Source organism: Pseudopodoces humilis, chromosome 1 (genome assembly GCF_049639895.1).
Source record: "Pseudopodoces humilis isolate 2021_Gansu_Grassland_sample_001 chromosome 1, ASM4963989v1, whole genome shotgun sequence".
Lineage (NCBI taxonomy): Eukaryota > Metazoa > Chordata > Aves > Passeriformes > Paridae > Pseudopodoces > Pseudopodoces humilis.
Genome location: NC_142200.1, coordinates 82,632,944 through 82,650,567, shown reverse-complemented (window position 1 = coordinate 82,650,567; position 17,624 = coordinate 82,632,944). Strand labels below are relative to the sequence as shown.

The 17,624-nt window shown below is 37.0% G+C and overlaps 1 protein-coding gene across 8 annotated transcripts in view; it reads left to right on the top strand.

The window, feature by feature from the left end:
- The window catches only part of PIGN (phosphatidylinositol glycan anchor biosynthesis class N), a 107,644-nt gene that overhangs the window by 51,348 nt on the left and 38,672 nt on the right, over positions 1-17,624 (top strand). For 7 of the 8 annotated variants that reach the window (XR_015773660.1, XM_088061846.1, XM_005526470.3 and 4 more), the window contains 7 exons: positions 6,989-7,067; positions 9,167-9,349; positions 12,614-12,750; positions 13,750-13,849; positions 13,963-14,055; positions 15,383-15,474; positions 17,154-17,265. Coding sequence is in view for 7 of the 8 variants with exons in the window: in XM_088061846.1 (XP_087917972.1) it covers positions 6,989-7,067; positions 9,167-9,349; positions 12,614-12,750; positions 13,750-13,849; positions 13,963-14,055; positions 15,383-15,474; positions 17,154-17,265 (796 nt within the window). In the remaining variant the exon portion in view is untranslated. The remainder of the gene's footprint in view (positions 1-6,988; positions 7,068-9,166; positions 9,350-12,613; positions 12,751-13,749; positions 13,850-13,962; positions 14,056-15,382; positions 15,475-17,153; positions 17,266-17,624) is intronic. The other variant, XM_088061856.1, reaches the window with a different exon arrangement.

Genomic DNA, 17,624 nt, shown 5'->3' with positions numbered 1-17,624 from the left:
CCTGCATCCAGCTCCTCAATTCTGCTTTAAGAGTGCTAGAGGGACAGTTTCAGAGTGTGGCCTCCTCCCTTCTGGCCTCTGGTTCTCTGAAGCTCTTGCCATGGTAGTTTACATGCAAAATATGCTGTGTGCAGCCCAGTTACCTTAATTGCTTCTCTGTTCAGTGAATTGGTAGCTGGCAGTTTAGTTGTCAGTTCCTTTTTCTCTCATCTTTGTTATCTAAAGGATTTACATAAATATCCTAAGGCACAATGCTGTTGAATATGCTACATCAGGGATTCTGATTTGTGAATATTAAAGGCTGTTTTAATTTCTGAGACTTGACAGGCCAGGGTTAGAGCATTAGCAGTCAGACCATTTCCTGCGGGTTCACTGATGTCCTGCTGGCCTCCTCTGCATGTTTGTGTATGTGATGAATACAAAAGCGCAGATGTACTGACAGGCTTCTGCAATGTGTCAGCAAATATACTTTTTGCTACCTTTGGCCTGTGGAAATGTGTGTCCCCTCCTTTCATTTCATTATGCTTTAAAGAACAAAAACCTCAGAACTTAAAAACAGAAACCTCTTATTGACTTTCTTAATCCTTTCCTTTATTTTGGAGTGCCAGCAGTGCTTTTTAATGCTTCTTAAAAGAAAAAGGGTAATTGAGTTGCAAAGATAACTTACTACAACCCTTCAACTAGACTTCCTGACTAAAAATTTAATACAGTAGTCAGAAAATCCAGAAATACAGAAACCCACTTAAAATTTATTCCCTCCAAAACTGAAAGTCCTGGCAGTGGAACAGCAGGAGCAAAGAGAATAGATTAAGTTGGGATAGGGAATATTATGGGTTCTGGGCTTTATGAAGCTGCAATAAACCCTTCAGTGTAGGCTTATGTAGAGCACATTTTCTTTTAAAAAGCATAACTTTAGTATACTAAAACTGTGGCTGTAATTTTTAAAATCTGTAATCAGTATGCATCTTCTAATTATGAAAATTAAGTTTTTTAGGACTTGCTCTTTTAGCAGCTTGGCTGAAAATATTTTAATAAGCTAGTAAAATTAAGGCCTTCTAAACAGATTAAGGATCACTGAGTTACCCACCAAATTGTTCGGTATTTGAAGCTTCACTCTTTGATCAAAACTAAAATGTATGCAAAAGATTGTCTCTTTATCTCATAGTACATGCTTTCAATCTGTCTTTGGCAGATACTAAGAAGAGTAAAACAGTTCTTTCTTCTGAAAAGGCACATCTAAAGAACTGGAATTGACTTCATTTTGAAAAATGCATTTTAAAGGCTTCTGGCCTTTAAAATTCATGTAAATAGGTAATTTGGTGAAGTCAATAGAACGGTAACAGCTTTCTTTTTCCTGATTATTGCCCCAGGTAACATCATGTACTCTGTATTGCACAGAAAGTTCAACAGAAAGGATATATCATAGTTCCAGATTTTGATTTTTGAAGTATTTATTTGGTCAGTTTTTCACATTTTGTTAAATGAACTCAGTCTTTGCATCGCTTACCATTCATTGTCTTTGTGATCGTTCTCTGCTGTTGATAAAGTGGGAAGGTTTTCTCTTATGCATTTTATTCTGCTCCTACAAAACTGTGCAGAGTACTTTGAAAAGTAAACAGAAAACAGGAGAATGAAAAAGTTGGGTTCATTTGTGATTGCACTGTCATCAGTATTAAGTCTCTGCACCCATAGATTGCTAATTGGAGTGAATTTTAGAACAGAAAAAACTGTGCAGTCATGTTTCTGCCACATTAATAGTGTTGAATGCAGAAAGATCTGTGTCTCTACTCTGCCATTACCCACCTGATGCTGGGTGCCATCCTGTTGTGCTTTGGGAATGTTTGAAGGTAGCCCTCATGACATTTTTGAAGCCTGTTGCTGCACTGGCTCACTTGGTTTTGAATAGCAGCCCTGCAAAAACACCAGGCCAGACTTCAATCTGCATTTTCAAGATGACATTTCACCAGCAGTGGATCAAATTATTGCTTTGTGAATCAAAGCAGTAATAGTGGGTCCTGTAAGTACTATTTCAGCTGCTTGAAGAACTACTGGAGTGGAAGCCATCTCTTCTCTGTAGTATGGCACTCTCACAGAGGGGTGTGTGGCAACAGAGTTTGAACATACTCAGCTGATTCTGTTGCTGGCAATTTTCTCCCATTGGGAGAGAGCAGAGAGGCCCTGGCACCTGCTCCCAGCAGTGTCTGGATGGCAGAAGCCTTGGATGCTCTGCAGGGTGGATGGTGCCCATAGACATGGGCAACTTTATCCTGGGGTGATTTATTTCAGCTTGCAAATCACTCAGGTACTAGGGATCTTCTTTTTGGAGAAGAGGACAAGAACCTGTAGTTACTTAGCATTTTGGCAGAAGAGGTTGCTGAAATTGTTTGGGTAGTGTCAATCTGATGGTTCTATTGCTGCTAACAGCTCTGGAGTTAGGAATTTCATAGCAAAGCATGTGAAAAGCTCTGCTTTATGTGGTGTTTAAAGGAGGGTCACCTATACAAAATCCTATCATGCTTTATTCAAGTGGCCTTGCTCCATCATGGGGTTGTCATAGGGGTCAAGGGATGTGTGTCCATATCCTTTAGCTTTTCAGTTTTGCATCAACAGGTGGAGCTGGTGCTTTCCTCCCTATCTCCCACATAGCCAATATAAAAAAAGTTAGAAGACTGCTGAACAGCTGCTTCTGATTTGCTGCTGGATAAGGGTCATAGAAATGTGATCACTGTGTCTCTTGCAAATCTTGCCGCTCTCAAAGAGTTGTAGGATGTGATTTTCATTTTTTTCTGATGGGGAGAGTGAAAAGGCAGCGATGAAAGGGTATAGGTACATGAGCTGACATAGTCAGGTGCATGGGGTTCGTGAGTGTGTAATAGTGAAGCAGCTGAAATTAATTTGTTTTCATCTAATAATGAGCTAGGCAAAGATCTCAGTCTTTCTTTTTGTATATTTCATTTGCAGGTCTGTGGTGTTTCCTTGACTTTCATTATTAGATCTGCACCATTTTAAGTGTTCAACTTAATACAGACATGAAGGGGTTACTTTTGATAGTAGAATTCTGGAAAATTTACTGTGCAATAAAATTACCATAATTCTTTACCCAAATAACCAGGCATAATACAATTAACAAACTAGCAGTGGTGGATACAGATGTATTTGCAAGGCATCTCCTTCTGCTCTGGGATTTTTTATTTCATGGTTTGTCTGCAGCATGCTACCTATGCCGTTGGGGATGGTAATTTCTGTGGTGTGATGATAAACAAGACTCATTGGCCAAAGAGAGATCCCTTTGACATTGCTATGGTGAATGTAGTTCATCACAGTCTTGTTGTGAAATGCTGTCAAATAGCTTAGCTTATATGAAGCATGAATGATGTGCTGGAAAGATTAATTTTGTCAGGTATACCTATGACAAGAGTAAGTAACATCTCAGAAGGTAGAGTTTACAAGCACTTGCATGATTAGCCCAATCATCTTGTTTCATAATTAATTATATTTATTCATATGGATGAAGCTGTGATTTCTGTCTGGAACTGGGAAGTTAATCTCTGATAGCCATAATGAAAAATAAAATTACTCTTCCAGAACCACCATCATTTTCTGTGAAGCATGTAATCTTAAGTCTTTAGAATCTTGATGGTATTGTGAATGCAAGTATGTTTATAATCTACGTGATCATGGAGTTCTCATTTTTTTCTTTTGAGTTAAACCTCTGAGTACTACCCTTTTCAGTGCATGTGTTTTGCAATACTTTTAAGAAAAGGAGGACAGAGTTGAGTCCAATGACTGAATTCTCTTTGTGTGTGCCTCTTAATAGGACAGGTATTTTTGTGTTATGGAAAAATACCTCAGATTTTACTAGGCAAGGCTATTCATCTTGGATTTGTTAGAATTGGATTTTGATGGTGGGTAGCTGGCAAGAGCATACACATATACACCCTAGTTTTCCTTCTAGAGTTGAGAATCTTTCTAATAATGATCAGTATGTATCAATGAAGTAGACTCACTTCATTGCTATTAATATTCATTGAATGGATGTGTGTATTAAGTGACCTTGAGAATGCATTGACATTTGCTCTGGGATGCCGTGTAGTAAAACACCAGGGAAAACTCTGATCAGTTTATTATTTCCTAACATTGTCTTCTACTGGAGACCTTAAAAATAGTTGCAGTTAAAATCAAGTGGTGCTGCCAACAGGCCAAGCTTTAACTTCTCAGATCTAAATTTTCCGTGTGGTTTTGGGTTTTGATAAGTCTTGTCGATTTTATAGAACCAGCATTTCTGAAGTCCATGGGTTTTTTTCATAGCAACTTTCCACTTCTGTTCATGGCTCATCTTTGTCTCTTTATGCTTTCTGCTACATCTAGGTTTCTTTAAAATCTCTCATCCACTTTGTCAGCTTCAGGAAGTGAATCAATGTCCTCAATGGATGCTAAACTGCTTATGGTGAACTACACCCATTCTTTAATTGAGGGATTATCAGCCTATTTTTTAACCTTTTTAGACTGCTTTAAAATAAAATAATTCTTTAATCACTTCTTTGCTTTTTTGTTTAATACAGAGATAAAAACTATCCTAAGATGATGATCATTCCTTGCATTTTCATAGTTATATATGAATAGTTCTTAGTTTCTGATGAAATTAATAAATTTTACAAAAACAATTGTTAGACAATTGTAAATTCAACCTCTTGTAAATTATATATATAGAAGTAAGGTAGTATGTGTGTTATGATGTTAACTATTGAAAATTAACAATGCACCTGTCAATGGCAACCCTACTTGACAAAAGAATTGCTTTCAGTGCTTGACTTTCTCAAAATTTTACTGTTTGAAAACCCCATTTATTCCTTATGCCATCCATGTACAGAGATCCTAGGTGCTATCCTCTAAGAAGGAATAGGTGTAGACTATTGTTCATTAATAATATAATAATTCAGTAAGAATAAAAGATAATAAGTGGGTTATAGCTAAATGACTAAAGATATGAAGTAAAATATAATTTTGGCTTGGAAGAAATTTGCATTGACTATGACAAGGATAGAATTCATGGAAAACAGTATGTGTAAAACAATAAAAATGAGACAGGGAACATAGGAACATATTGAATGTGTTTAAGTCCTAAATAAAGCTTCTGAATATTTATTCCAGATTTTTTTTTTTCAAATCCTTACCTAAAAGCTGAGGAATCTTTTTCTTTTTCCTTTTTTTCTTTTTTTTTCTCCTCCTGTTAATCTCCACACATGGTGAAACTGCCACCTCAAGTGGGTGTTTTGCTCTTGATCCCCTACCAAATAACTTAGGAAAATCTGAGTGCCACACATTTCCTAGAGGCAGTGCTTGGGTCTGGTTTTCTTCCTTTAAGGATTGTTTCTAATTATAGCCCTAAGCCTGTGGAGATGTAAGGCTGGCTTCCATAGGGACAAGTGTTTAAATGAAGGTGCAGAAAAAACCAACATTCACTTGGCTATTTTTCAAGCCTGGTTTCTAAAATCCTCTGCTTTCCCCTCAAAGTTAAGGTCATTGCCATGACCTTCTGACCATCTTTTTCTCCCTTTTTCCTTTTCCATGGGACCTATTTCTTCCTACTTGTTTATGGATACCATCCTTCAATTATTTTCTAGATTACAAATAGACAAACGTTTTCTTAATACTGTTGCTTACTCTTCTCTTACATAAGATTAATTGCTTTTCCAATTATTCAGTGTTTTGAAGATAACCTGCATGATACTGCTGTGCCCTGAACTTAATAAAATAGCATCAAAATATACCAGGATGTTACTACTAATAAAAATTCAGATTGTTGAGGCGCAGAATACTTGTAATACATTTCATGGCTCAAAGGATGGTGTGTAGGTATTGCTGATGTTCATAGTTGTTTGGGAGCTGCAGGAATGAGCATTTCCATGCAGCAGCTGCATAAAATCAAGACCGGCCCCCATGGTTCAGCTGAGTGACCACACAGGCAACTGCTGCTGATTTAAATGGTGGGAGTGACCTGATCTGGTACTGCCTGAAACGTGAGGTTGGTGGTCGTGTTTGAGGCGTGTGAAGGAGCAGGTGGGAGGGAGACAGGCATGCAACTGGGCCCTCTTGTGCTGTGGATGTTGAGAGCTGGTGTTGTGCCAGTGCTATATTGTGGAAGGTGTGAAGGAAACCTGCTGTGGGCATTCCCTAGCTGTCAGCTGTGGACCATGGAGGTGTGCCTTGGTGCCTGAAATGACAGTGACTGTGTTGTGGCTTATAACTCATCCAGGGTAAGCCTGGGATTCTCAGGCCTGCTGCTGTCCCTAAACGTGGAAAGAAAATGGTACAAGAAGAACCAGCTCCTTCTCCCTTCATTTGATGGAGTTTGGTTGATGGGCTTGTTTGTTCTTGTTACTACTTTCTGTAAGGGAAGAATGGTAGCAGTTGTTGAGGTTGATGATCACATTTATTAAAATCAAAGAGATTTTTATCACTGACCTAAGTGTAGCCAGGTAACTGGGTTATCCTCTGTTCTGGGGTCTCAGCTAATAGCTTCTTGAGTGACAGGAGATATGGTCATACTCTTCAAAGAGAAGATTGTTAGTCATCATCTACTGTTAACGTGGAATGTGAGCAAATCATTAAATGCTGTCTTATAAACTGCTTACAGCCATATGCAAACCAATTAAATTGCTTAATTTTTGTAAGTGCCATGCCTCTTGTCCAGAGCAATGGTCAATAATAATGCACAAGGGAGATAATCTTCAGTGCTATTACATGGGATCAACTACATAAAAGAAATGTCTATTAATGCAGAGATTTTGAGATAAGTTAAAAAGCAGCTGTGTTGACACATGTGAAGATGAATGCAGAGGAATAGATTAGTTTCAATTATCTAATTGCTTCTAATGAAGTTCAGAATATTTTGGTTTCATTACAGAGTAGTTCTTTTAATTGCAAAGTTAATTTTTTCTGCTCATGAAATGGTGAAACATTAATATCTCTTTATATTGTTGTACAGACCACTTTCTGCTTCTGAACAGATCAACTTTTTTAAAAAAATAAGACTATATATTCAGCAGCAGAAGTACGATGAAGCGGTAAGTCTGTTTTTGCTATATGTAAATATTTTGTTTTCTTTAAATTGAAATTAACTGAAAAATAAAGCTTTTTTCCTTCCTTATGATGTACATCTCATTAACTCAAAACCCCACTGTAAGTCTTCAAAATTTTGCATTTTGATACCAATAAATAATACTGACTTGCTGTGTTTTTTCTCATACTTCTTAAACTGCTTGTCACTATTTCATAGTATAATGACACATAGTGTGTTTTTATTTTCCACACTAGAAAATGGTAAATTGAGAGATAAACAGAAATGTAGTCAATGTTTACACTATTTAGACTGCTAGTTGCATGAAAAAAGTGTGATATCACTCCATCATGGATCCTGCTTTACCTGGTCCTTTTTTTTTCACCTGAACCAGCTGTTCTTGTTTTACTTTCACATTTCAGTGTGCCAGACTGGGAGCTGTACATGGAATTACGCTTCCCAGTTCCAGTATTACTTTCCTAAGCATTTGCTAACACTAACTGTGTGACAAGGTACTTGATGGGTGCAGTTCACCAGTGCTTGTATTCTGGTGTTCACAGAAAGAATTTGTAGAGCTAAATTATACCAAGAAGTCTTTCATTTTAACAGGTTTAGTTCGGTCATTGATTTCTGTGTTAAAAAATACATGAGAATATTGAATATGCATTATATTTAACCTGCCGGATGCATGGAATAGTTCCATTATGTGTTAGGGTTCAGTTCATTTTTCCTAATATAATTCTTAGGGTAATAAATTACTATTTTATGTACAGGACAGCTAAATCTATTTTATGCCATTTTTACTTGCTTTGTTGTAAATTGGAAATAGTTCAGCTTAAATAAATAGATCTATATTGCTGTGGGAGAAGGTTTTCTTTTTGGCTTCCTAATACTTAGCTGTCACATTTACTGATAGGAGACATTTTACACATTTCAGGAGTAGAACCTGCGATTTTGTGTTGTTGCTTATATGTAAATTTTACTCCTTCGTTTGAGTGCTCCAGGTGTTTAAGTTCACTCCTGATTACTCACACATCAGACTTGTGCCTGTGCCCTGTATCTATGTATCCTCTGCATCCTGTATTGCAATGCAGAAAGGTTCTTCCATTCCCAGAACCTGGTGTGTGCATGATTCTTTGCCTGAACAAGGAGTTGAACCTCAACTCTTTGCATTGCAGATATGCGCTCATGATTGTATAGAATAGATGTCTTTTTGGAGTGAGTTTGCCCATTGGCAGACTTGTGATCTCTTCAGTAGTTGCTGTACCTTTTTCTGTTTAATCCCAACTGGACACCTGCACGTATAAAAAAGCTTCGTTGTGTATGTTCAGCTTCTTACTGTACTCTTCCAAATCATACAGGCGAGCTTCCCATCTTTGGGTAAATCACAGGGGTCAGCACACCCAAATGACACGGTGGGAAAACCCATGGTCTTTACCATGGTGTCTCCCCAGTGTAGGTATTGAGTGAGGGGACCTGTGATTAGACTGGGTACAACCATTATTGTTTCCAAATGATTTATGTCCTGAGAGCTACAAGCAGCTGCTTTGTAAATGCATCTGAGACTCCAGTTTAGTCTATGCATTCAGTGGTAGTGCTTGCAGTATTAGGTACTACTGAAGTGGAGAACATCAAAACCCAGGAGGGGAATACTTCAGGCTGTGGAGAGTGACCATGTTTCAGCTGCATCCGTAATCCTCCCCCTGTGTGTAAATGTGCCTTCAGAAGCACATGACTGTTATTTAAGGGGGTAACTTAAACTGGAATATGTACAGTCAGATGCTTGTGGGAAAACCAAATGGCATGCTTGCTTGGTAGTAGGTGGTGTTCAAGGTGTGCTAACTGTGTGCCTTTCACCACTGTCATGGCCAGGGAGGATGCTGAAGGAGCCAGGTGATCGTTGATTTGATATCCTGCAGGAGTCCCAAGCAACGTGTACTCCAGCAGTTGGTGCTGGCCAAAACACTGTACCTGAGCATGGAGAGGACACATATGCCAGGAGTGGTGGAGCTGCTTGAGCTCCAGTTGCTGTCATTTAGGTTGACTTGTGGAATGGGGAGCTCACACTCTTCTAATATGTTACTTAAATGTTTTATCTGCCTCCAGGTATCCCTGTGCAAAACCCTGATTAACCTTGCCTTGGAAGGCTTGTCTTACTACCATACGTATGATCGCTTATTCCTGGGTCTAAGTATCGCAGTGGGTTTTGTGGGCTGGACGACTTACGTGATTTTGGTCATTATCAAGGCCCATACCAATTTGACCAAGACTGTCCGAACTAATAAAAAGGTAGGTTGGAAGCATTCAGTTATTTTTTTTCTATCAGTTTTCAGTGTTACATGTATGCTAAGTGACTCTGTGAAGGATGAATTGAATACCTTACTCTTCTTTTGACTTAATGTGGAGACTGGCAAGCTGTTGAGTTTTCCAGCTACTGTAATCCTGTGTAGTGTTGCTGTTAAGTCCTTTAGTTCCGATCAGTATTCCTAAGATGTGTAAGTCTGAGTCTGCAATACTGTGTTTCCTCAGTTTTTCTTCCTACAGCTGTCCATTTGAGATATACCGCAAGTGTGACAAAACATAGTGATTTAAAACCATTAAAGGGTCTGTCTTTAACCACATTTTGTTTTCCCAGGTTTAATTAACCAGGTTTGATTTTAAGTATTAACAGCACTCTTTTGTAATTATAATTGTTTGGAAGAATACAGATTTCAGGCTTCCAGTTTCATTGATGTTCTTCACTGTAAGGCCAAAAAAAAACCCAAAAAAACCCAGCATATAAATTATTTTATTCCTGCTGTCTTTGGAAATTTTACATCTGTTCTCAGAAACTGTGCAGTCCAGTCATGGCATTTTTAAAATGTATAGCCTGTTTTGATAGAAGGTGAAGTGTGGTTTCACAGAACAGTGTTCTCTTGTTCTTTGCAAGTGTGCAGCAGAAGACATCAAAGATGAAGGAAGCTCTTGTTGACAAGATTACTATGGTTTAAGTTTTCACAAAGTATAAAATCCTAAGAATTTATTTTCAGTCATTCACCAGGAAAAGAGAGACCTCAAAAAGGTGAATAAGCAAAAAGCTAGCATTTCGCTAGAGAAGGGTTGAAGCATTTGGAGGGAGGGGAAATTCCCCCAAACTTCAATAATTTGTTTCAGAATAAAATGAATTGTTTCATTTTGTAATGTAGGTGAGAATGAGCACTCACGTAACATCTTTACTGCCTCAGAAAATTCCTATCATGGTATCTTGAGGTTTTTCCTACAGTTTGAAATGAGATAGTCTTGACCTTTAGTGAAATGCTCAAACAAAATTAAAATGGAAAATATTCATAAGTGCTGTACTGCATGATTTAGGTTTTCTTTCATCAAATAACTGAGAGGAAGTAATCCAAGATGCATGTTATGTTAGATACAAACAAAATAATTACAATAAGTGGGCTGAGTATCAGGCATATTAATAACTACATTAAGGAAAAATCTGCATTCTTAGTTGACATAGATTTTAATTTGGTATATTGATTTTACTTGTTGAAGGCAAATTTTATGCTAGTGACACTGGCAGAAAAAAAAAGTTAGATTTCTTAGTTATTTGTCTTTAGAATTTCTCTTTCTTCAGTTTTCATAAGCGGCTCTTTTCTGTAGAAACCTTTTTTAGTGTTTGTAAATACTTAGAGAATCACAAGGTGATGCTAATGCTTCATATATGGAAGTATATTTGGTTTATAGCTTATATTGGAGCAACTTAAAGAAATTTGCTGAGAGACTAATCTACCACTGACAAATAGTCTTCTGCAAAGCACACCCTTATAAAATCAAGAAGTCTCTGAGTTATGAAGCTGCACATCTTGTATATATAATTTTTGAAAGTTTTTGGCTTCTGTGTATGAAAAAAAAACCTTTTTTTTTTTTCTTTTGGTGTAGAATGTTGTTTTGCCTAGCAAGAAGTATAACATTTTATTTTAAGCATTCACAGAAATGCAACTCTGGTTTCCATTTTCAATGCATGACTGACTATATTGAACTCTTTAATATTTGTGTTGCTATATGGAATAAAATGTTGATTGTGTGTGTTTACTCATTCAGTGATAAATTATACTGTGTGCATATCATATATATGCATATTCATTCTGTCTATATGCCAGCAAATGTAAAATTTAAAACTAATAAAGCAAAATTGCCCTAGGTCAGCTTTCTATGACATATCTTTTCTTAGTCTAATGGTATATCTTGGCAAAAATTCTATTTTAAAAATAATTTAGAACTTGCATTTGCTGTCAATTTAGATCAAGGCAGTTGTACATCAGTTAGAGGGAGGGGGAGCCAGAAAATATGCTAATCCATCTAGGTGAACCGATAGCTGATTGTCTCTTCTCAGCATATTTAACACAGTTGTGTATCTGTCTACCTAACTCTTTCAAAAAACTAGCATTTGTGCAGAAGAAAACAGTGTCTTTGTCATTGCCTACACTAAAGCTGCCTTTGCTATGTCAGCTTGTAATACATACAGATAAAATTGTTTATTTGAAACTTGTACATAATCTTCCCTTTCCAGTAATTCTTCTGATACCTGAATGCCCCTGAATAAAGAAGAATAGTTCAATGACCAGATAAAACGCAGATGCAGAGTGACTGTTTAATGTTTCTCTTTGCACAAAAAAGAGATTTCTGCTATCTGATGGTTAGGGATTGACCTGCCTATCTGAGATAACCCATTTTAAAATTTTCCTTCTCTCTTTGATGTTTCTCCTTAAGAGTGCTCTCAGTCTGAGAGTGTGTTTTCTTAAGTACACATAATGTTCTAACTTTTTATCTATCTTTTTTCCTAAGAAAAACCCAAAGCAGTACCAGTAGGTTAAGATGAAATATAACAGTTGCAGCTATGCTACCTCTTAGTGCAACACTAGTCCTCTGTTGTATTTTGAAATTGTGGGCTCTTTGAGGAAGGCAGTTTCTCCTGTGGAAGGCTGGTCATGAGCCTCCTTTTGTAGCTGTTCCCAGATCCTGAATAGTTGTGGGTTTTTTTCTGGTAGAAGACAATGCTTAATATTTTAATTTAATTAGTTCTCTTACAAATGACTCAAGCAGGAGAAGGAAATATGCTGATGGAATTTTCATTAGATGCTTTGACTGTTAAGGCTATGAACTTGAACTCAGTAGGTTATATTCCAAGTCTGTTTCCAGAATCTAAATTTGAGAGATCTTTTTCCAAAACCCCTTAGCATCTCTGGCTTCAGATGGATTCCAAGTATCAATTGAACATAAGTAGCATTGCATACATTGGGCCTCCAGGTTGTACAAGTATGTCTTTCCCATGCAGATTTTACTGTAGGACCTTTTGAAGAGACCTATTTAAAATTAGATTTTCAAATCCTACTGTTGTTTTTTTCAATTTGTCTGACAACTTTGTCTTGAGTTGTGTAGAGACACATGGCAACTTATGTGGCTGTGTTAAAATAACATTTGTTTTACTGTGTAACTGACAAATGGAAAACAGAGAGTAGTTTGAAACATTTTATTGCTGTTACAAGAATGTTTGTCGAAACTTTTGTATTTCAGAAATCTGCTGTTCTCTTCTATGGTTTTGCCTCTGCTGGAATGATAATAGCTTTTTTCCTGTTGATTCAAACATGTCCTTGGACATACTATATATACTGTCTCTTGCCAGTGCCAGTATGGTATGCAGTTGTGAAAGAGTAAGTAAAGAATGCAATTTACTACTACTGTTTTATAAGACCAAGTCTGGACTTCCTTTTTGTAGATAATTTAATTTTTCCCATAGATTTGGGAGAAAAAGTTAGGTACAATTCTATTAAACTTCCTTAAGTGTTTCCTGAGACATTCCAAAGGACTCTGGTTTATATTTCAGTTGACATAATGAGTAGTGTCCAAACTGACCTGATACAGCTGCCAATTCTAGAAGGTATGTCTTCTATTAGCAAAAATAAATTAAACTATTTTCATGAAAACATATTTTTAGTACTCTTGTAACTGTTTAAAAAGAGTGCTAAGATCTTTGCAAACACCTGTAGCAACTGGCTTATTTTGCAAAATGGTCCTGCAAAATGTCAAGTCTGTGGAACACCAGCTACTTTGGGAGAACATATGCTACTCATGTTGAGGAATGTGCTCCCATATTGAAATATATTTGTCTTGTTTGGGTCTCCTTTTACTCCAGGCCCAAAAATACTTGTTATCTTCTGATTCATTTTACTTTCCTGACCTACTGGCAATTTGTAGATACCAACTCAGTATTATTCAGAGAAAATGAGACTAACTGCAGTTAGATAATGAGCTGTCTCATAAAGCATAGGAAAAGCTAACAAGGAAGGTTTTTCTCTCTAAAGCTTCTGAATGTTTCATCAGTTATGACAGACATTAAGCACAACATAACCAAAAATATTCATATACTCAGAGTCAATTTGGGTAGTGAATAATCTGAAGCTTGTCCAAACACTGGTGAAGTTGTGCCAAATATGGGAGGAAAAAAGCGGGAGTGTTTTATTGTAGGTTTTCTGTCAAGTGAAACTGGGCAGAAGGATCATGTGGCCATCAACCAGGGGGTCTAGGCAGGACCAGCAATACCTCTAACTTTCTTTGTGCTCTGACCCAATCCTTGCCCTGTAAAGATAAAATTCTGTGTTATTTCTGGGGTTTTTTTAATAAATGTTATCTTGTTCCAACATTTTGAACAGAATCCCTGTCATTCAAGACCTTGCAACAAATGTTTTGTCACTTCATATTGGTCAATCTATAGGATTCCTCTTGGTTTGTATACTGGGAATTGAAATACTAGTAAGTATTTTATCCTTATATATCAACAGGGTATCTCATTTCTCATATTCTACCTCTTGGAGTAATTAATATGTTTGATTTTCAGTCCTCTCTTGCATTTTTTTTTTAATTAGGTCTTCAGTTTTTTCTACCGCTCTGCACTTACTGTTGGCCTTCTTGTTTTTGCTGGCTGGCCAGTGATCACACAGCTGTGGATTCAAGCTAAGGTATTGTGTTGCTTTGGTGAGCAGCTGGATTGCATCTTAGGCTGTTGGGAATGCTTTGGAATGCTGCTTTAGATTCTTATTCAGTTATGCTCTTTTTCTGATCTCTGCCATAAGCTGCATGTAGCAAAGCAAGGGAATTTAATATGATCTGGATAAGACCTGTTATACAGCAAAAGTAATGAGAGTGTTTAAGAGGTTTGGGGTGGCTATGGGTTAATTATCAGTTTTTTGTTCTTGATGACTAAAAAATGTTTGACTCAATCATATGAAATGCACACCATTTATCAAACTGTTGCAGTGACTATGGTGTTGACATGTAGGATTGGTGAAAGTGTCACTGTTTTACTAATATGAATATTTATTAGAAAAAAATATGGAAGATATATGGAAGAAAGGCAGTTGTCAACTCATTGTCTACAATCAGCTGGGACACACTGTTCCTCAGAGGCAGCTTTCTGTATTGTTTTTCCTAGGAAAAGACCTCCACTTCCATGAAGTGGCATGATACTTAATTTAAGAGACCTTTCTTCCATTAATTGATTCCAACATCTCTTATTTCAGGGGATACCTAAAACCTAGGGTTCTGGGATAGAGAAAAGGAGTCAAATTGTTAAGTCCTGCTCTCCAGGAACTGTCAAGATGGAGGCTTGTATTTGTTAATTTAAAATTTTTTGTTCTGGTTGAGTATTCAAGTAACTTGTCTTAAAGCTGGATATGCATAGATGATGTTTCGTAGCATGAAATTTCCTTTCAGGGGTATGAATTTGACTTGAGCTTGAAAAATTTAAATTATACAGCTCTTAGTGTTTTTAGTTAAATAAAACACCTGGGATATGGAGGTTTTTTTCCTCCTAGCAAAGAGTTTCAAGAACTACTTAGATGATTGTGGTGGCCAAATCAAATGGTGTATAGATGTGAAGACTGGATAATGTTAACATATTCTCAGAGTATTCTCTCTCAGTACTGATTATTAACTGGTGCAACCTTCTGAGGATATTAGTTTTATGCCTTCCCTTCTTAAGGTCAATTGTCAGATTTTTGGTGCCTACAGTATGTGTGAAGGCCACACTTTGAGAAAATGCTTATAAGTGTAACTTAGCTTTAATTGTCATTATGTTTGGGATTTTGACAGCTATATAAATGAAATTCTTTTCTGTATTAAATTGAAGTGCTTTAATACCAATGTTTTGGTTTTTTTAAGCTAATTTTACTCCTGGTGATGCTGGGTCTTTGCTCATGGGAGATGCTAGTAGCTGTTAGTTGTTCACTGAAGTATTTCTTTATGATTAGGCAATTGTCTGTCCACATGACCTCTTTCTTTTTTTAGACAAAAGCATTGATCTGGACTGTCCTGTGTGCGCTCTTGGCAATATTTCCATTAATGCCTGTTGTAGGAAGAGAACCAAACATTCCTCTGGTGTAAGAATCTCATCTTGTTCTTTAAATTTTTTATTCCCTCTTTGATTCAAAATTTAGGCTGCCTTTTGGTATGTGTGAGGAATTGCATTATTGAAAGCTGGCTGAGACAGGAGTTGAAATTCAGAATTTATATAACATGATTATACAGACCTCAGTTATTCACTAATGAGAATGAGAATAGACTTTTAATTCTTTTGCCACATCCATTTGGTCTTTCTGTTATTCTGTAATTTCATGTCAAGGGAAGCATTTCTCACAGTACAAAAATTTGCACATTTTACAGGAAAATAAAGGGGATCATTGAAGGAGAAGCTTCGGTGGGGTGCAAATATGGTAAACAGCACTATCATATGTGAATAAAAACTTAGTCAAAAGCAATATACTTTTGACAGCATCTTTCAGAATTTGTCCATCCAATTTTGAACAATCTGTGTTTGAATAGCACTCTGTACCTAATGAGATATTCAGGGAAATAAAGTAAACGGGATAGGCAGAGCTCTCTTCTTCCTCTGTGTTTCCTGTGTCTCTTCTCTTTCCACTTCTGCTTCTCTGTACTGAATCTTCTTTTCTGGTATTGCTTGTCTGATTTTCTGCAGTTGTTGATTTGCACTGTTTTTCTAGTACATCTTTATCTGTCCCTCTCCTCTTGTGAGCCACTCTTTGGTCATAGGAGCGTTTTCTCATATCTGGATGCAGTCCAGGTGGTTGGCCTGTGGTTAGGCTTTGTAGTTACTGCAGAAGGAGTGAATTTACCTTAGGGTGCAATGGATCCTGCTGGCTGGTAGAAGATACCGTGCCTCAACAGAGCCAGGATGCCTGATCCTCAGTGAAATATGGGATTTGAGGAGTAATATGTGATTGCAGGTAGAATTACAAGCCCAGATATTTCCAAGATTATTGACATTCTGCCTCAATATTTTTCATTGTTTTATAAATCTACTTGTTGAAAACACTTCTAAGTCTCAGTCCTTGGGCATATTAGAAATATTCAGCACAGATTTGCTTTGACTGTGTTACAGCCTCTCAGCTGTATATACACATGTATGTATTTCTGCTAATCCAAACTATTCTGGTTTTTCTATTCTTTAGAACATATATGCACAGCTTACAAATCAAAATGGAATTAAATTACCTACAGATCTTTCTCTCTGACACTTCTTTATATTCACCTTGCCCAGGCTGCCCATCTTTCTATTTATTCTTTTGATGAAACATTGTACCTTTGAAACACTGTGTTTGAAACTTTTCGAGGGAGGTTTTGAAGCTGGAAAGGTTTGAAGCAGCAATTAAAAATACATGTATATGTGACACTTCAGGATGTTGCAGATATGTTGATGCTGGGGGAGAAGATACTTTAGAAAGCCAGTGAGAAATAGGAGTTTCTCCTTCTTGGGCATTGGTGCTATCTGTCAAGTTAGGGTTTTTCAGTACATTAATAAAACTTGTATGGTAGGAGCAGGGAGCTCCTGACTCAGCTTAGTCATAAAAAGGAAACATGGAGGTGAAAGCAGGGTTAGATGATCCAGGAGGAACCTGGAGACACTGAATATTCAGGATAGATAAGTACTCCTGGGATTGAATCTGGTGTGGGATATCAAGTACAAGAAGACAGTGTACAGTAGTAAAAGCAATTTTTTATGATGTTTTCTGGTATTTTATTGTTTTGTTTGTTTTTGCAGTATAGCAGCTGGTTTGCTGACCCTCTTGATATCTTTCTTCTCGTTGGCATCTCTTTGTAAAAATGAAAATAAGTACAGAGATAATGAAGATCTGAAAGTATATTTTTATCAGGTCAGTTGTTACTTTTCAGTAATTCTGAATGTTAGAGGGTTTTTATGTGCAAAATTTTTACTTTCTAAGAACATATTTCTACCAAGGCCACAATATTCAAGAAAAAATGATTGTTCCTAAGAGTTTTCTCCTTGGCTATTTCAAGAGGACCATGTGCACATATTTAAACATCATCATGCTGTGTTCCCAAAAGCCCATCCTGTGCATAATTATAATGATTGATATAGATGTGCATATAGATTTTGATGCTCTGGTTGGAGAGTTTGAGAGTTTCTCCTGCCTTTAGCCTGTTTATATCACTTCCAGTGACCTTTGCAGTAGTTGCATGTGCACACTAAGGACAGGCTTGCTGGTTTGGG